Source organism: Amblyomma maculatum, chromosome 4 (genome assembly GCF_055883805.1).
Source record: "Amblyomma maculatum isolate TAMU_Amacu chromosome 4, ASM5588380v1, whole genome shotgun sequence".
Taxonomy (NCBI): domain Eukaryota; kingdom Metazoa; phylum Arthropoda; class Arachnida; order Ixodida; family Ixodidae; genus Amblyomma; species Amblyomma maculatum.
In genome coordinates this window covers 182,298,373-182,319,311 of record NC_139347.1, presented here as the reverse complement: position 1 = coordinate 182,319,311, position 20,939 = coordinate 182,298,373, and the positions used below count along the sequence as shown (strand labels likewise).

The window sequence follows — 20,939 nt, the reverse complement described above, 5'->3', positions numbered from 1 at the left end:
CTTCGTTTAGACCTGCCCTTCTGCTTCGAAAACGCCGATGTCAAGCCCCGCCTCCGATCCGCCGTATTTGTTCGTCTACCACCCGAAACTGATATTAATGTTCCGCTGGCTCCGTTCCCCGACATACCTCACCTGCCCAATTACCGATGTTGTTCTTCGTCGCAACGTCATACTCCCACACACCATCGTGACTGTCACTGCTAACCGCACCCTTCCACCCGTCATTAACTTCAGCGCTCGACCCAAGTTTCACCCCATGGCATCGCACTTGCTGATCTGTTTCCTTTGGCAGACTGCGAAGTTGCTGCTCTAACGCATCAGCATCTGTCGGAGCAGCATATATTTCCTTCTTCCTATTTGAATCTCTTTTCAGGCATGATAGCCAAGGATCTCTCAGATGACCAAGCCAGCACTCTCTCCCACCTTTTGCTGTCGTGTGCAGTGATATATTTGATTTTCTGGCCCGATCATTGGGCCAAACATTCGTTATGACCCATCGCTTCAATACGGGTGATGGCAGCACCATTCATAGAAGGCCTTATCGTGTCTCGCTTACTGAGCGGCATGTTATACAGAAAGAACTTGACGATAGCGCAAAATAATTTTGAGCCTTTCTATATTCCCTGGGCGTCCCCTGTCGTATTAGTCAAAAAGAAAGACCAAAGTTGGACATTTTGTGTCGACTATTTCCATCTTAATCAAATAACAAAAAAAGATGTTTGTCCTTCTCCGCGAAATGACGACGCGCTTTACTGTTTGCATGGTGACATCTATTTTTCTTCCATCGACATGCGTTAAGGCTGCTGACAGATAGCTGTCGATGAACGGGATTGCGAGAAAACCGCATTTGTCACCAACGACGAACTATATCTGATAAATTCAAGGTGATGCCATTTGGTCTCTGTAACGCTCCTGTGACAATCGAGCGTATGATGGACTCGCTCCTCCATGGCTTCAAATCTACAACATGTTTGTGTTACTTAGATGACGTCGTCGTTTTCTCTCCCATGCTCGAAACCCACCTTGATCGACTTTCTACTGGCCTGGCCGTTTTTCGCCGCGCCTGCCTTCAACTGAACGCCAAACCGTGCAGCTTCGGCTGGCGCCAAATCAAAGTCCTGGGTCATTTCACTGATGCGATTGGTGTGCAGTGCGACCTTGAGAAAATTCGAGCCGTGCGCGAGTTCCCTACGCCGTGTAGCTCAAGTGACGTACGCAGCTTACTTTGCTCCTACTTCCGCCGCTTCATTCGGAACTTCGTAGACATCGCTCGTCCGGTTACCTCTCTTCTGAAGAAAATCGTACCTTTCACACGGGGCTGTGACCAAGCCTATGCCTTCACAACACTTATTTCCGCCCTCATCACTCTACCTGTTCCGGCGCACTTTGATCCTTCTGCACCTACCGAGCTGCGCACCGACACTAGCGGACATGGTATTGGTGCCATCATTGCCCAGTACCAGCATGGTTCCTCCCGCGTCCTTGCTTATGCCAGCGGCCTGCTTTCGTCCTCTTAACGCAATTATTCAATTACTGAGCAGGAATGCCTTGCACTTGTTTGGGCGCTGACAAATTTCCGCCCTTATTTGTTTGGGCACTCCTTCTGCGTAATGACAGACCAGCATGTTTTGTGTTGGCTGTCCTCACTTAAGGACCCCACTGGCCGCTTAGGTCACTGGGCTTTGCGAATACAAGAGTGCGCATTTACTGTGGTATACAAGTCCAGTCACTAGCTTACACCAAGACGCTGACAGCTTGGCCCGCCATCCCGTAGATCCTCCTGACTGCTGACGACTACGTTTTCTCCATCTCGGACTTTATCAATATCGACTCCAAACAGTGTAGCAATTATGCCCTGCAACCAATTGTTGACCAGCTGCGCAACAACCCCGATCCTTCCGCCAGCATGTTTGTGCTTCATAACGAGAGATACAGACGCAATATGAGACAAGATAACGCGGACCTTTTACTGGCCGTTCCGGCTCATCTGCGCTCTAGTGTCCTCACCCAACTTCACGACACCCCTACAGTAGGATACTCTGGAGTATCACGCACGTATGACAGTGTGCGAAGCAGATTTTCTGGCCTAATCTGTACAGCTCTGTCCGTAGCTATGTCGCCGCGTGTGAGCTGTGTCAGCGCCGTAAGACACCCTCGCTTCAATCTAGTGGGCCCCTGCAACCAATTCCAGTGCCAACTTAGCCGTTTTCTCATGTGGGCCTCGATCTTGGTGGACCTTTTCGGACATAGACTTCTGGAAACAAATGGATTGCTGTGGCGACTGATTATACTACCAGATATGCTGTAACCAGGGCTATCCCCACCAGCCGCGCCTCCGACGTGGCCGAATTTTTTCTGCAAGACGTCATATTGATTCATGGCGCTCCACGTCAACTGCTCACTGGTCGTGGCTGCTGTTTCCTTTCTCAAGTCGTTCATGACCTTCTCCGCTCATGCGCCACTCGTCGTCGACTCGCCACGGCCTACCATTCGCAAATCAACGGTCTTACTGAGCGCCTTAATCGCACACTGGCCAACATGCTGTGTATGTATGTGTCCAATAACCATTGTGACTGGGACATCTATTTATCATTTGTCACGTTCGCCTATAACTCCTCACGCCGTGATACCGCCAGATACTCTCTTTTTATCTACTCTTCGGCCGCGGCCTTTTACTCACCTTCGACACCTTGCTGCCTCCTGACGACTCTTCCTGTAGTTACAGTTCGGATGCCATCGCGTGCTCTGATGCCGCCCGCCACATTGCTCGAGAGCGGCTTGGAGCGTCCCAGCGCTCTCAAAACCGTCGTTATGGCCTTCATCACCTTGACGTCCACTACCCTTCGTGTTCCCTCGTACTTCTTTGGCTACCGGCCCGCAGTGTGGGGATGTGCGAGAAACTTTTGCCTCGTGACGTGGGTCCTTAGTGTGTTTTGCGGCAAGTCACCGATGTGACCTATGAGATCGCTCCTCTGCAGCCCAAGTATCCTTTCACAACCCCTCATCCAAAACTCGTGCATGTCGCCCGTCTGAAACCATATCATTCAAGTTTTCCTGTGTAGGACACACCAGGACGGAGCTTCTTCGGTGCGGGGAGTACTATTACGGAGCGCAGTATCAAGACGACGACGGCGTGCTGGTGTGGCGTAGTGAAGAAGAGGACGCTCTCAGGCTATGCTGGGTTCGTTCTGGTGGTGTGCGTCTATCAGTGAACTAGCGTTTACCGCTGTGTACGTTTCTTGACAATATATATATATATAGTTTCAAAAGCAATAGTTTCAATTGTTTCAAAAGCAAAGATCGCTTTTGAAACTATTGACGTTTTGGTTGTAGGACCGTCTTTCCTCAGAAAGTCTTGATGTATTTGAAAGAAAGGAATATATAGGCGAGTGAACAAAACAGCAAACAAGAGTAATATAGCATAAAAGACTGTAAAGCCGGAGTCAGACACGTGGCCGCAAGATGATATAGGATATCAGAGTAGTCTTAAGGTGCATGTGCTACAGACTATCATGCGTTGTCGATTACATAACACGGTGCCAGTAAATAAACATGCATGCACACTGTTAGTCACGTAATAATGATCCGCAAACGTTGGGTACAAAATACACAAGAATATCAATTTATACTTCATTAATGGGATACATGGAGGCAATGGTGTGCGCGATAGCAGGATCGTCATATCGCTACTACCAGGAGAGCACCTCGTAGTGTGTGTATCACCTAAGTTATCACAAACGATTACTAGAAACAATAACCGAATATACTTTGGTGCAAACGTGCGAAAGCAGCTAGCGGAGGGGAGCAACGAGTTTAACACAATCGTGGTTAACGTTTTGGATTGGTAAAATACTCAAACTTTAGGCAGCTCAACTTTCCCGTGCTCTCATTTACACCCGACAAAACAGCGTTGAATTTATAGATGAGAAACGACTCCCTAATTCCTCGCTCATGGTTAGTTTGAAACCAGATTGAAAATCAATAGCTAAAATTTGATCAAATGGGTGAACGGGAAGCTCTGTATGTCTAGACAGGGGAAGTTTTGAAAGGGACTGTACATGAGCTCTAGCGCAATATAAAGAGGGTATCATTCTGGCCTATATACTGCTGGCTACATACGTTACACAAGAGTAGGTAAATGACGTTTTCAATAGGGCAGGTATAATTGCCCTAGATATTTAACTCGAAATTAGAACTAGTGCTAGTAACGATCTGAAATGTACTAATCTGTGGGCATAGTTGACAGTGGGACTTGTTACAAGGATGACCGTATATGGGATTGGGAAAATTAGTTTTTGACGATGTAAACATTGCTCGTAGGTTACTAAACCCTCTGTAAGCAGGTTTATGTAGGTCTGCAAATATGTTCTTCAGGGGCTCGCTTTGCATGACAGTATTGCGGTGGTTCTTGAAGACTTTCGGAGCGGACACAGAATAGGTGACGGCAAGTTTAGTATTCAAGACGGGGTTTTTTGGTTTGTCTGTGACCAGTAGCGATCTTCTGTCTTGTTTATCAGCGTTACTTATTGCATCATAAATTAGCTGATGAGGGTATATGTGCTTATTAGGCGCAATGCGCAATGTAGCACAGGTACCTTCAAAATCGAATAGTTGACAGCGAATTGTTTGAAAACAACTTGTTGGCTGCAAGGTATGATCATTTTTATGTGATTTAAACCGCTGCTATTATTATGCAGATACTGATGGCGATCAGATTGCTTTCAGTACACTGAGATTATTAGACTATCGTCTTTCAGAAAAAGTGTGATATGAAGAAAACTTATGGTTCGTCTAGCGTACGAATGGGGGGGGGGGTGAAAGTGACATAGAAGGGTGCACGTTATTAAAATCGGCTATAAATATTAGGAGCTCAACATTGCCATGAGTCTAAATTAACATAATACCATCATTATACCATTTATTGCCGTTTATTGTAGAAACGCATCGAGGTCCAGCTTCTTAAACATGTGAATCCCCATAAATATGGTATAATGAAGATTTCGTGCGCCCTACGACGTTCCACATATTTGCACGTAATGTTTTCTATTGCACTTGAAATTGTTAAGCGCCAATATAAGTTTAAGTAGGGTGGCCAAAGTAGAACTGTCGACCGATTTTCAACACCTACTTCATTGTAGGTGGTCACGAATGTATGAAATCATCTGCGTGCAGGATCTTCGCATAGAGGGCATTGACGTCGATCATGACAAGTAAAGAACCCTTAGGAAGGGTGAGGTCGATGATGCCAGAGCGGATGCTTGTGATGGCTGCTATGAAAATTGGAAAAGTCCGCTGAATGTTACTATGACCATATCAACGTAACGGGACAGAGTTTCCGTAATCGTAGAAATGCAGAAATAATGGGTCAGCCATGGATATTTTCTTCGTGGATTTTAGGTGAGAAGTAAAACCTACCCGCCCAAGAGCTGAGTGGAACAATTCAGCGCAACACTGCTTTAGTGACTTTGTTATCCCTAAGAAATTCAAGGAGTTTATGCTTAAGTGTATCTTTGAACTGCTCCTCCGGGTCATGGCAGACCCGTCTACAGTGGAATCTCTTAGGCAGACGATCGCCCACCGATGTTATGCTCCCTCTGATACATCTCCTTGGGACATCCGATGCTCTGCTACTCATGGCCCGAACATCCAACCTGCCATCATTAACGCCTACAACCGCCAGCCCGCTCGTCCTCCTCGTCAACATCTAGACTATGTAGCGTCCGACCCAAGCCACGATGAGCCTTGCTCGTTGCGGGCTTGTGAGCCGCCGGTGTGCTATACCTGTGGAATGATAGGCCACATTTCGCGTTTTTGTCACAATCGTCGTTTATACCAGCAGTATCGCGATAATGGGTGAACTCCCATACAAGATTTTCCGTTGACAATGCTGATCCCTATAGAAAAACACCTGGCCGTAATGAGTACAGAGCGACACCTAGCCGACAAGAGCACAGACCGGCGCTGAAACGGAATGAATCACCGGCCTCTGACCGCAGCGTGACACCACCATCTCGGCGCTTACGACGCTCACCTTTTCTCCGACGATGGTAGCCACCTCCGGGAAACTATATAGTCAGTGCGGCCGATGGAGGTGAGGTAGAAAATTATTCTAGCTTACCTATGCCTCTACCCGTTTTAATGTTAGAGAAGAGAATTGAGGTTTTTATGGACGGCGTACGTGCTATGGCGTTGGTGGACAGAGGTGCAACCATTTCTATCATGAGCCTCGCTTTTAAAAACTGCCTTGGTCGTAAAGTTGTGTTTCGTTGGGATAGAGTGACGACACTGCGTGGTGTTGGTGGCGACCCGCTTAACCCACTTGGAGTCTGTTCCGTGAACCTCGTAATCGCCGGCCGCATATTCCGAACCGAATTTGCAGTACTTCGTCGATCAATGCAGAACGTCATTCTTGGTCTTGATTTTCTGGAACAATTTGGGGCCACTCTCGACTTTCGCAATGGGGACATTTCTGTGAATACTCGCTTTGAATCTGCTTTGCGTGAACATTCGCCGACCAATCCTAGCACGCTTTTGGTTTCGGACGACATAGTCATTCCTGCAATGTCAGCAGTGTTTATACAAGTTGTTTGTTCAAGTTGCACCAGTGATGCGTCCGACGCTGTAGTTTAACCACTCACTCTCAACTGCGCGAAGAAAAATGTTCTGATTCCCTTTGCATCTTTTCAGTCAGGAATTGCTTTTTCTTTGTGGACGACTAACTGTTCTAATGAACCTGTTGTACTTCCAGGTGGCCTAAAGCTTGCCAACTTTGATAAAGACGCTGTTGAATCAGTGGCAGTGCTCAGCACAGACCATTCCCAGCCTCCGCATGCTCAGAAGTGAATAAGACAAAATATCTTGCCATGATTAACAAATCCCTGCCCAGACGTGACCGGTAAAGTTTAGTGGAAGTTCTGTCGAAACATGCTGCGGCTTTCGATTTTTGTCGAGACTCGCCACCACGGATTCTGATTTTCCGTACTCAGCACAGAATCAATACTGGGACTGCTGATCAATCCGTCAGAAGCATTATCGTGTATCCCCATCAGAGCGTCACACGATCGAAGAACAAGTCACACGATCGAAGAACAAGAATTATATAGTCCGTGGGCTGCCCCTGTGATATTAGTCAAAACGAAATACGACACATGGCGATTGTGTGTCGATTATCGAAGGCTGAATGCTGTTACTAAGAAGGACATGTATCCTCTGTCACGTATTGATTACGCCATTGATATTTTGCTTTGTGCCTCCTTTTTTTTCTGAGTTGATCTGCAATCAGGCTATTGGCAGATTCCCATGCACCCGGAAGGGAAAGAAAAGACGGCATTCATTACCCCAGACAAACTATATGAATTTAATGTGATGCCGTTTGGATTATGCAACGCTCCAGCCACCTTCAAAATATTCATGGATACAGTTTTGCGCGGACTGAAGTGAAACATTTGTATGTGCTTTTTGGACGACGTAGTAATATTCGAAACTACCTTTCGTGAACACAACAGTCGATTAGAGGTTGTCTTGGAGTGTATTGAGAAAGCTGGTCTGGTACTCAATTCCAAGAAATGTCGTTAATGAGAACGCCTGACCGTAGTACTTGGACATCTCTTAGATAAGAATGGGGTAAGGCCTGATCCGAAAAAATTGAAGCTGTCACTTGTTTTAAACCACCGAAATCGTTAAAACAGCTCAGGAGTTTCTCGGGGCTTCGCTCCCACTTCTGGCGTTTTGTTCCGAAGTTTGCTGATCTAGCACACCCACTTACTTGTCTTCTGCAAAAAGATGTGCCTTTCAAGTGGACTACTGATTGTGACTCCGCCTTTCGTCAGTTAAAATGTATTTTGACATCAGGACCTGTAGTACGCCACTTCTGCCCATGAGCTCCAACAGATCTTCACACTGACGCAAGCGCAGTCGGATTTGGGGCAGTCCTCATACAGCGCCCCAATGGCAATGAACATGGCGTTGCATATGCAAGCCGTTCTTTAAGCAAGGCTGAGCGCAATTACACATTAACTGAACAGGAATCCTTAGCTGTTGTTTTCGGTGTGCAACGGTTTCGGTCATATCTTTATGGATGTGCATTTAAAGTTGTGACGGACCATCATTCCTTACGTTTGCTTGTAAACCTCCGTGACCTCTGTGGACGCCTTGCGCGGTGGCCTTTGCGCCTCCAAGAATTCAATTTTACTGTGTCTCTTAAGAGTGGGCGTAAGCACGGTGATGCTGACTGCCTGTCATGGTTGCCTCTTGAAAGTACTGATTGCGAGGGTGAGATATTGGATGAATGTATAGCTGCTACTTCTACAAGCTTCCCCGATGTTTGTGAGGAACGACAGCCAGTTGGCACCGCTTTTTATGCGGCAAGTCCCTCAACCCTGCGACGTCATTCTGCATTCGTGATGGTCTACTATACAGAAAGAACTACTCGTCAGAAGGTGCACGGTTTGTTCTGGTAGTTCCTACACGTTTTCGGTGTCAGGTTCTTCGGGTAATGCACGAAGATGCCACAGCTGGACACTTGGGCTTCGCCAGGACATTGCACAGGACTAAGGAACGTTTTTATTGGCCGAAGGTGAGTCAAACTACTCAACATTATGTGGCCAGCTGCCTCCAGTGTCAGCGTTTCAAACACCTAACCTGCGCTCCAACGGGTCATCTTCAGCCTATAACGGCGCCACGAACTCCATTCGAACAGGCGGGAATTGACCTTCTAGGACCATTTCCCCGTTCCACTAACGGGAACCACTTGATCATTGTGTGCGTAGACTACCTTACGCGGTACTGTGAAACTGCTGTCATACCGTCAGCCACTGCTTCTGATGCCTCAACCTTCCTCCTACAGTCCATCATTCTTCGACATGGGCCTGCTCGTGTGCTAATAAGTGACCGGGGGCGACAATTTACGGCAGAAGTTGTAGAACTTCTACGTCTCTGCTCATGCCATTTTTGCCATTCAGCTCCTTACCACCCACAAACAAATGGCCTTACCGAACGCACCAATCGTACGCTTAGCAATATATTCGCATTGTACGTCGACTCCCACCACACAAACTGGGATGAAGGTCTTCTGTTTTTAACATACGCATTTAACACTGTTAAGCACGAAACGACAATCTACAGTCCCTTTTTTTTCTTTACGATCGGCTTCCACGAAGTACTCTGGACACATTTTTGCCTTTCTCGCTCCCAGCTGAAATTTCACTACCGCATACTCTCTCTTTGGCTGAGGAAGCTCACCGACGCGCTAGATTTGGCAGTATAGCCTTCCAAGAACGCTACAAGCAACGCTACGACAAGCCTCACCAAGATGTTAATTTTGCCCCTGGTGACTTGGTGCGGCTTTGGACGCCGTTGCCTAAGCGCGGCCTGTCCCAGAAGCTGTTGCAGCAGTATACTGGTCCTTTCGTTGTGCTGGAACGCATCAGCGCAGTTAACATTGTAGTCTCTCGCCTGACCACCCATGGTCGTCGTTCTCAAAAAACTCAAATAGTTCACGTGGCCCGCATGAAGCACTGCTATCAGCGTGACAAACCTTGACTCGCCCGGCGAGCTTTGTCTGCGAAGGGGGAAGTGTCACGCACGTCCCGCGGTGGTCCTGGATTGGAGGAAGGTGAGGGGTTGCACGATAAACTGAAGAGGAGGAGGAAGCTTGTTTGGTTGGCTCTAAGTGTGCTAACGACCAGCGCATCTAACACCCGCCGTGTAAATAAACCGCGTAACTATATTGTGAGCCTTCTGTGGACCGTCTTTCATTTGTACATGCCATGATCTTCTTCTTTCATTTGTACATACCATCATCATCGTCCCGCGGCGCCGGCTCCGGCGCGCGCCTGGGTTCGTGATCGGATTAAAACGCTAAACAAGGCTTGGCTGTCCTTGCCGTCAAGACCTCGCCGTCTCGACCTAGCCTTCTTTTACAATATATATATATATATATATATATATATATATATATATATATATATATATATATATATATATATATATATATATATATATATATGTTTCATAAAAGCCTTCCAGGATCCAGAAATATGTATAAGATGAGGTAGGGGCGCACAAACGAAAACAAAGGTTTATTTCCGACGTTTCGGCCGGGGTCCGGCTTTCCTTGAAGAAGGCCGGGCCCCGGCCGAAACGTCGGAAATAAACCTTTGTTTTCGTTTGTGCGCCCCTACCTCATCTTATATATATATACCGGGTGTCCCAGCTAACTTGAACCAAGGGGTACAAAATAATATATTTGAGGTAGGTCAGTGAAACCAATTGCATTCAACTGCCAGTCTCCTTGCGCACTACAGGCAATTTTCTGTTTTGCAATTACTTAATTAGCATATTATGTTAATTTATCTAATTTATTAAATATCGACTTTAGACCGAACATGTAAATTGGAAAGTTGTAGAGCACCTTCAGAAACCCCCATTCCATTAATTGCGATAAAGAAAGTCTCACGTGTATCTTTTTTTCCGGGCTCAGAAGAAAGCCCGCGAAATACAAATAATACCACGTGACTAGTGCATTTGTGCGCCGCGATTGTGGTGCTCTCAGTCGTGATTTGAGCGAACGAAATCAGCTGCAGCCGTGTCTTCTTGGCCCCGTTAAAGCGGCAGGCCGATATGCCTGCGATGGCTTCTTCGCCCGCGTCAGACAGCTGGCCCACATGACGGTGCAGTAGCAGCGAGAGCGGCGAGCCGACACCACCGACATTCTAACAAGGCCTCCTTCTCTCCCATCAGCGAACGTCACGACAAACGAATGAGCGATAAGGTATCAGCCACTGAATCTGCGCATAAAGGATTGGGTAAACGGGCGAGATGACATCATGTGACTCGACTAAAATTAGCGCTGCACCTTCATTTGCTGGTTCTTTATCGCCATCCCCCTGTCGTGATGTAGGCTACAGCGGTGCGCAGGCCTGGCCAAAATCGCAGTGGCGACGGGCGAGCTCGAGCTTGCTCGAACCATCGCCAACATTTCTGCCTGCCGCTGCAACGGGACCATCGGGTCACGGCCGCAGCTTATGTCGTTCGCTCAAACCACGACTGAGAGCACCACAATCGCGGCGCACAAATGCGCTAGTCACGTGGTATTATTTGTATTTCGCGGGCTTTCTTCTCAGCCCGGAAAAAAAGATACACGTGAGATTTTCTTTATCGCAGTTAATGGAATGGGGGTTTCTGAAGGTGCTCTACAACTTTCCAATTCACATGTTTGGTCTAAAGTCCATATTTAATAAATTAGAAAAATTACCATAATTAGCTAATTAAGTAATTGCAAAACAAAAAATTGCCTGTAGTGCGCGAACAGGCTGGCAGTTGTATGCAATTGGTTTAACTGACCTACCTGAAATATATTATTTTATAACCCTTGGTTCAAGTTAGCTGGGACACCCGGTATATATATATATATATATATATATATATATATATATATATATATATATATATATATATATATATATATATATATATATATATATATATATATATATATATATATATATGTGTGTGTGTGAGTACTTCAAGAGTGGTTTAGGTTAGCCATGCTTTCCGCAACTCGTGTCACTCCAAGTGGTTTTCCTTTATGGCAAAGGCTGCCTCTACTCTAAACAGCGGCTTTGGCAGTTACGCACCATCTGTCATTTTTATGTATTCTAAGCCATGGGCTATACACATGACCTAATGCTGAAATATATGAGCGTGTTTTGGCCACTTTGTTCTTTGCAGGCACTACGGGTACACATCAGTCAAAGGACGAAAGACCTCCTGGACGAATCGAAGTGGATAATCCAAGAACGCGGAACCGTTGAAGTGAAGGTAGGTAGGTCTGAAATTAAATTGTGCTGAAAGCTGCTTTGTTGCATTCCGACTGGTGGCCAAATGGACACCAGGTATTTTGAAGAATGTAGCGGTTGTAGCCTTTATTCTCGAAAACTGCCATCTAGCGTTGCTTCTACTCTCAACGGCGCTCATACCGAAGCCAGGACCGAAAGTGTCGCCGTTAATGCATTTTAATGCATTTATTAGTTATACTGCCCAGCACGAAGCAGAAACTACCGGAGTGGGTTAACAAACAAAAACAGTAGCTGAAACAAATGCATACCAAGCAACGTCGTAAACAAGAGTAAAAAGAAATAACTGCTTTTTGAGCGAGCACAAGCGATAATACGCGGTGACAATGCATTACATTCGCGTACCGATTACAGAGCATACGAGCGTCAAAACATATTATTGTAGTAGGATAAAATCGTTGTATGATATTAAACTGTTAAGAACAGATACTACATTCCGCTCTATGTATATGTGTTTGATTTAACCGCACTGGTTTTATTACTAAAGATATAGAAACTTTATATGGAAGAAGTTGTGAAGAAGTAAATAGACGAATTTCAAGCGCTAGAGCATTCTTTAATCTTTAAGAGTATGATGGCTTCGCACTGCAGACGTTCTGCTGGCGAGCCGGAGGAACTGCAGCGGTAAAAAAAAAGATATGCATGGCTGGTTTGGTTTGTCTAGCGTAATCACTGTCTGTCGCCGCCGCAGCAGCTTAAGTCAACGTCGCAGAATAGTTTCCTTGACGTTCAGCATCATCCGTTGCGACGGTGTTGGGAGCCGCTTGATAGAAACGTGATGTTAATGATATATCTGTTGCTCAGGCATCAATACCATGTTCCACATGAAGCCGTTTTCCACTTTCCCATCTGGAGCTTTGTTCAACCACAGCAGTAGATGCGCATGCATGCTTCCTCTGAGATGAAATGCGATTCATTTGCTAAGTATGCAGCCTCGAAAGGTAAAAGTGAGATAAAAATTATGCATCTCACAAAGATCAATTTTTACATCTAGTACAGCTTATGGTTTGAAACGCACATGCTTATTTTCGATCATTTAAAGTGTGTAGTTATCGTCTTTACATGCGCATTCTAAGGTACGTCTGATAACTGTGACCTAGGCAAGGCGCCTTGCCTTGATGGTCGTCTGCTATTGAGCTTTCTTGGGAAAGAGCAATGTCTGCAAACCTGCGCTAGTTACCTTTTCCACATTTGCTGTTCAGATTAGGTGAGATGAAAATTTAACACAATCGAACTTATGTGCTTTTGAAAAGGATAGTTTGGGTTATAAAAACATCTAGCTGCTTCTTTTTATAACACAGATGAGACCAAGTTTTGGATTAAAGCGTATACCATGTGTCCCATCACTACAGATTTTTGGTTAGAGCATTTATAAGTTTAATTTGGTTGTTAGCACTTTGCACTTGTTAGTATAGCACGCAGTCATCGGCAATAAGCTAGATTTCAACATCAACTTATATTCTAGATCACTTATGAGTAATAAGGTAACGGGAACTAGAAAAGAATCCTGTGGCTCAACAGAGAGAGATTTAACAGCGTGAGAAATATGGCTGCATAGCTGCGCAGTCTACCGCCTTGGTGTTTGAAAATAGGAGAGATGCGTCTGTCCGATCGGGGCAGGTGGAAAATACAGCAAGGAGGAAAAGGAATACTGAGAAATATAAATTTTTTCGTAACGAGTTTTTGAACGTATTGTTTTTCATATACTGGATACCTTCATGATCATAACCAATATACGCGCTTATAGTCCTTTAGAAGGATTTGGTGTATCGCAAATAACTTTCAAAAAGTCTTCTTATTGGTTTTATATGGCAGTCTTGATTACTCGTTATGAGTACTGGACAAACTTCAGAGTTAACACATTGCTGTGCGTCGAAAGTTAGATCATTATCTATCAATGTGGTGTTAAACCTGTTCTACAATATGGGACAGTTACCTCAGAATCATTTCAAAGAAAACGCAGCACATTGGCTTTTTGCATCATTAAGTGCCCAGTGCGAGCATAGGACAAAATTTTTGGAGCTTCTTTCTGCACTTATTCGAAACTGAGATCATTCCCATCAAGGTGTGCACAACATGTTATTAGGATAAGACACTACTGTTTAACAAATAAATGTTATCGCAGAATTCATCTCTTTATATTTTAACGATCAAACGATCAATTATCTGTCGTACAAAAATGCCCGTTTTCTTACTGATTGTGTGAGAAATGTGTTTTAAAAGAAAATACTGTGAAGACCATAAGGAGACACCGTTTTAAATTTTCTTGATCTGATATATGGCTTGAAATATCGATGGTCGGTCAAAAATGCGTATCTGAAAACTGAGCAGTTGGGCCATCGAGTGCTGCATACTTATCAAATGGCGTCGCTGGGCAGTGCCGCCGAAATCATAACAAGAATGTCTTTTTCACAAACCAACACATACGCGCCATCTCTCTGCTGCATAAAAGATGTAAGTGAGGCCATTTAAGAAATATGAAATGCGTGAAATTCCACTTAATCTCGCTTGTCGATGCGTAGTTTTGACATTCTGCATTTCTGTCTACATTGCGTATTAAAAAAAAAAACATTAAAAATAACGTGCTTTCATTTTTACGGCCTTTAATTGTAACGCAATATGGCTAAAGCCCCATTCACCTCAAAATTTGGCGTCGGTGGCCGTCCGCTGGCAGATGGCATGGCCCAGAGCACTGACTGTCCGCAGGGTTGACTAACAATATGGGAGGCTGATATCCCAACCGCCTGTATTCACGTTATCCCTAGGCCACACAGGCACGTTTATACGGCTCAGTTAAAACGGAGCAGCAGTAATGCGGGCTGCAGTAGCCTACGCTATCGCTTTGTACCCATAACAGCGGAGCTTAAGTGTCCCCGATAATCTTCGCACTTAACATTTCTCCTTAAGACAAAATTGCAAAGTCGATTGCGCAATTGTAATAATTATAATGGTTAAGTTTTATAGCGCATAAACATAGATTATGGCCGCCTTGCTGTAAAAATCCCTTGAACTGATTGCAACAAATGTATTCCGTATTGTTTTTGTTTTAAATTCGGGACACTTAAGCTGCGCTTTCAGGGCAGGAGATGACAGTATCTAGCACCGTTCCGCGTATCCTCTGTCGCACTTTTTCATTAATGTCTTATTTCACGGTTTTATTAGCTCACGCGTACTCATTAGCATAGTCATAAATGACCTCATTATGCAAAAGAAAACACAATGGGGATATAAAGCCCCGCTCTGTCGAAGTCATATAAATATTCCTGCGTGGCCTAGGGGCATCATTTCTCTCTCGATATCTTATGGGTGCCGCGCTAGATTCCAATTTTGCCCCCTCACCTCAAAGGATCTACTTGAGTGGGCAGCTGCAGTCAGCTCGGCCATGCCATGAGGTCTCGTAACGTCACAGAACCCTCCGATAAATCAGTAGGATGATTTCGTTTTACCTAAACCAGTTACATTAGTACAGCAAAATACTGTTCGAGGTTTTGGATTTTTGCTACACTGATGCAGATGGTGTAGGTTGCATGCAATACCATGATATATGATGCATGCTATGCATAGGCAAGAACGATACAATGAAAAAGAACCATTCAAAGTTCAATAAAAAGCGACAACTTAAAAAAATGATTTCTTAACTGTGTCTCATTACTTAACTGTTCACGGGCCCAGCCGCGGTGGCTCAGTGGCTAAGGCGCTTGACTGCTAAATCCATGGAAGAGGAATCCCGGCCGCGGCGAGCCGCTTTTCTGTGGAGGCGAAAAGCAAAGCGCCCGTGTGCTGTGCGATGTCAGTGCACGTTAAAGAACCACAGTTGGTCAATAACTCTGGAGCCCTTCCTTTACGGCATCGCACATAGCCTGAGTCGCTTTGGGACATTAGAGCCCATAAATGAAACCTTAAATGCCCGCAAAATTGCAACGCGCTAGATTTTACCATTGATTCCGATAAAATTGATTGCATATAACTCTAGGTAAGCGAAAAATGCGATAGGCAGTCGCTCAGAAGAAGGATCTTTAATTATTACTTGTGTACAGCTTGTGCCCAATTTCTTTATTTTTGTTTTTTTTTTTGTGCAATGTTCCGCACGTACAAAATAAAAGCGATGAGGGCTACATAGAGTAAGGATGACATGAATAAAGCGGCGGAATGGGCACAAAAGTCTAGTCTCACTTTGACGAAAACTTTTGACTGTAGACATGCGCTGCAGAAAGGGAGAAAGAAAATAGTGGCGATTTGTATCAACGAGCTTTACAGTAAACAGCTTGATTCAGAAAGATGAGTTCTTTCGGTCAAGCATGGATTGCTTGTAGATGATATCTCACTTATAGAGAGAGATCTCTTTTTACACTTAGGGAGGCAGACGTAGTTGTAGCAAAATCTAAAAAGAAGTTACGTTACGTTGAAAAAAATCTAAGCGGGCAGTTTTGGTGGTACACGCGGCAAACCTCAATACATTGAAGCGCAAAATATTTCCGTACAAGATGAAGGTTCGCTAGACTATTGGTAAGTAACAGATGCGCACGGGAGTGCCTCATATGCAAATAATTGCCGCGCTGTGTGGATTTACAGCACGATGTGTCATCAGTGGGCCCACAAAGAGTGCACAATCACCGTAGGCACGGCCATCAAGCGTTACGATTGCAAGACCCCCCCGCATGTCTTGTTTGTGCTTTGGAAGTTGGGAAAAAATGAGACAAATGTCTCTTCTTTACATGTGAAGATTAGTAGTTATAATTACACTATAAATGCTAATTTTATGGACGCCTTATCAAAGATGATAAGAAGGCTTCTGTACTAGTTGCATCCCTATTGCTATAAAAGACAAGATATAGCGTCAATTAAAACACCTTGTGACTCATTTTGCTCCGCTCTACTCTAAAGAACTTCACTAGGGGCTGCTATCTTATTCGCCTCGTACACAAGCAAATATCAAAGGAAAACTATTTATTCACAAGGCAAGTGTTTTAAGGGGGAAATAAATATTTTTGCTGATTGGTAATATTTGATTTCGTAACTTACTACTGGACTTTATCGTCAGGTCGATTTGTATTCAGGAGTCGCGATCAGGACTGCCACTATTGTTGAATAAATCATTATAGTCAGCGTTAGCAGTCTAGTCGAATTCGTAGCGCAGGAAGACGAGCGCAATAAAACTAGCTGCAGAAGACACAGGAATCTTTTCATACTGACCGCTTCACTTTTTGTCCTCCTTTTTCTGCCCTATAATTCACGTCGAGATGCTAAGGTGTAATCAGAATTTGTACACGGCCCACCTTGAAAATGAAGTTAGGCCTTACTTTCGCCTATTAGCATGATAGCTTTAGACGGTCCGTTCTGCAGCAGATCTGCCGTTTTTGTTGTTGTGAGTGAAAAATAACTAGTATGGCTCTGGTAGGCGCCTGTTGGCAGGTGATACGGCGGGCATTGATCGGGGTTCTTTGAGGTCACGAGACCACGCGACTAGGAGGCACTGCTAATTGCTCCTTTAGGTGGGAAGATGAGATGCGAGTCAAATTTTCTAGGACCCTTGGGCTATAAGTAAGACATGCTAAACCTGGGCCACGTAGGCACGTCCATACAACTTCGTTAAAGCAGGGCTTTAGAGCTACCTATGTCTGGTGCTCCTTAGCATGTTGGTGGTAGCTTGCGACTGTGCGCTAATGAATATCTGTGACACAATACAGGCCCAAATTAAGACATTAGTGATTTAGCGAGTAACAAAGGGGATTATACTCCAACGGAGATCGTCAAGGCAGCCCACATGTTTAGCCATTAACGATATCACGTCACAAACTGAAAGCCGGGTCGTAAGTGTCCCTCTAATACTAAGGAGAAATCCTTTATATAGGCTTATGAGTGTGGATAGGGTGTCACACCGTCATTGTCGAGAAATGAATTTATTTATGAGTAAAAGAATGGTTGTACGAGGTCCAGCAAAAAAATATGTCTGTGTACAAAAGTTGTTGATGTGGAGAAAGTCAATTACACGTCAAAATAGCCAAGGACGAAGTCATAGTGTGCGGACGTCAAAATTGTCTAAGAAACGTGGGGAAAAACTGAAGGAAATGAGCGAAAAAAGCGGCAAAGGAGTACTAAGATTCGCAGGAAAGCTTTCGTCTTAAAGAGCTAAAGAGGGATCTAAGTGTCTCCAGCGAATTTTTAATTTTGAGCAGCAGCCATCCATTTATTAATGTGGACGCATCTTGATAGCCTTTCCATTATTAAGCTTCGTGTAACTCTTTCCGCCACTTAATTTTGTTTTTCTGGCCCTAACCACAATGCTGAACAGCGGTTTTAGATATAGGCATAATCCGAAGCAGGTCGCGCGCGAGGCGGAACTACAGAGTTCGCTTTACCGCGCACTTCATGGTTCAATGCGCATGGTCATACATGCAGTGAAGCGATCTATTGAGCTAAAGTTCTTTATCTTATTCATGTTTAAAACACAATTTGACAATTCAGCTCCAACCGTGCCTTAGCTCGGTCATAGGCTTGCTAGAAAACATTTTGGTGCCTCCTTTTTGGTACGCTTAAATGAAATAACTGGGAAGTCTAAGTTCACAAGCATTGCAGCATGATAGGCCTGGGCTTCACTATTTGAACGTTCATTCAAATTCTAGGAATAAATTACCGTAGTGGTTCTAGCTTCGCGGACCCCAAAATCACTATGTAGGTTATCGTCATTACTGCGTTGATGTTTAAAGTTGACCAAAAACTAAGATTGTGATTAGGTGCGTATCCATTTAAAGTACTGAGAGGTAGATGTGTAAGCCTTCTCATTGAACTTACTGTTATTTGGCATGCTCTCCCATTTTCACGAGCAAGTGTAACTGAAACAAAAGGCAACGGTACAGCCGCAAACCTATGCCAATGTATTGCCGGTATCGTTGCTTTGAAAAACATTCGCGGATTTTAAATTTTCGCTCCAGGTCTAGTGTGACTGTGTGAAAACATCATTCCGGGAGTTTTTTACTCAGTGAAAATAATCTTCCCATTTCGGAATCGGTGTCAAAAAATTGTTGATGATCTAGTCATTTAGAGTACGCGCAGGTGTAAGGTACTGTCTTTGCCAAACGTACCCAGGATGCATGGTTTACTTCTCGCTAACATTCTAAACCCCCTCCCCCCCCCCCAACTAGGATTTCCAAAGGATTACAACTTGTTTAGAAGTCAGGACAGTAGCCAGCCTTTACTTCGCACAGATTCAGAGCGTCAGAAGTGGTATTAATTCCCTGCTACCCGACTGAAAAGCGGAACACGCAGCATGGTTACTTTTGGCAAAGATGGTACATTAGACGAAATATATAGCACCATCCAGGACCCCATGATTAGCGGTAGCCTGACTTTAATGTTAGACCGATTTTTTTTTGCCTTTATTCTGCGACCTGGGTAGCGCTGACAAATCGGAAAGATTTGCCCTAAGTTAAGCCTTCATGTCACCACGTTGTCCTGGCCACGTTAGCATTATATTTGTCGAGAATGGGAGATAAAAATATCTATGGCGTAAAACCGTTGATTTCGCGCTAGTTGCATTACAAAAATGTAATTATTGTACTAAAGTATTCGCCGTAGATATATGCTATATGAAGTTTTTTGATCGCAGGGAAAAGGCTCCATGAAGACGTACTGGCTGCAAGGAAAAAAGGGCGCAGGAAGCAGTATCAACCGCCGATACCCGGATGCCTCTACAGCTTTGACCACCAAGCAAGAGTCAAAACGTAGAAAGTCTTCAGTTGGGGCACGCTCCGTCTACTCTCCCGTCACTTATGAGGAAATTGCAAAACACTCGCCATGCAACACGCCTCCACCTCAGGGCGGAACAACGTCGTCGAAGCCGACAGCAGGCGTGCCCCCCTCTCCAGCCATAAACAATGCGCCTGGCACAGCGGTTGTCAAAGACATCGGAGGGAACACCGACCTGTCGAACGGCGGGAACTGTTCGCCTAAGCGCCGAACCATGAGTGTGGCTCCCACTACGACACCTATCACCGCTTCACCCAGAGAATCAAATGGTCGGCCTGCGCCGCGCAAGACGGCCTGGACGGAACTGGAACTAAAGGTTCCGGCCCAACCTCTTTCCCCGGCTTCAGTTGTGACCGTGCCCCCACCCGCTATGCTATCCGCAATCGGACTACAGCCTCCCTGCCAGCACTGCACCCATTGCCACAACAACTACAATCAGCGAAGGCTGGTGGACGCTTCGTCGGTCGAATCTAGGGGTGACAAGTTAGGTTGTTGGGCCTCTTCCCAGCCGCATCGCGGAGGTGTCGGTGGACACCTTTCTTCCGGCGCTAGCGGCGGTGGTGCCCCATGTTCCATTCTCTGAGGGACTGGAGTGGTACTGCAGTTCCATCTTGCTAGGATCGTTACCACAATCTGGTGCCTGAACTATATCGAAATCTTTGTGAAACAGTGAGAACCCGCGGTGCGTTCGACCAGCTAAAAGACTCACGTGTGAACTAAACGGGTGCGTAGACGCGGTAGTCTGTCCAATGCACGCCGCAACTGACAAAGCCTGTTAGTGGTAAAGTGTGTAAGGCACGCGATACGTCTGCTGTGAATCAAACGTGGGCATTTTTGGTGACTCTTGGCGCTTTCTTTACACAGCAGATGAGACGAAGTTACATGCAAGTGAGTGGAGAGCCCATCGTAAAACGCGTGCCACACACTTTCCAGCGGTTAGGTTTTAATTGCGGGTTTCTGGCGGCCCTCTCTCGCGCGCCGCGAATACTTCCACTTGAAGTACCTATGTGGATTCTACGGTGCATGCTGTGTATGTGTATTGTTCTGACATGCCACTTGTGTTATTTCTGTGAACGCTATACGCCTACGCAGTGTTTAGGTCTTGCGTCTGTGTGCAGAAAAGTGCAGGACAGATTATTATTGGCTGCATAAGTGTTGTACCATAGTTGTACCCTGGCAGGGCCACAAGTGGAGATGAAACTTGTTTGTGTGCCTCTATTTGCGTGAAAGCTAATGTTTCCATCACCCTCTAGCGCATGAGAACAGCCCTGACTTCAGCAAACAGAAAACCTTTTAGTGTAGCTTTTTTCAAACCTTTCTCGAGGTTCACTAAGGTAA

General features: G+C 45.1%; 1 protein-coding gene across 1 annotated transcript in view; it reads left to right on the top strand.

Moving 5' to 3' along the window:
• Gyc88E (Guanylyl cyclase at 88E) overlaps nucleotides 1-20,425 on the top strand; it is a 132,150-nt gene extending 111,725 nt beyond the window's left edge. The window contains exons 13-14 of the mRNA XM_084600127.1: nucleotides 11,731-11,820; nucleotides 19,462-20,425. Of these exons, the coding sequence (XP_084456253.1) occupies nucleotides 11,731-11,820; nucleotides 19,462-20,184 (813 nt within the window). The 3' untranslated portion in view covers nucleotides 20,185-20,425. The remainder of the gene's footprint in view (nucleotides 1-11,730; nucleotides 11,821-19,461) is intronic.
• The last annotated feature ends 514 nt before the right edge of the window (nucleotides 20,426-20,939 follow it).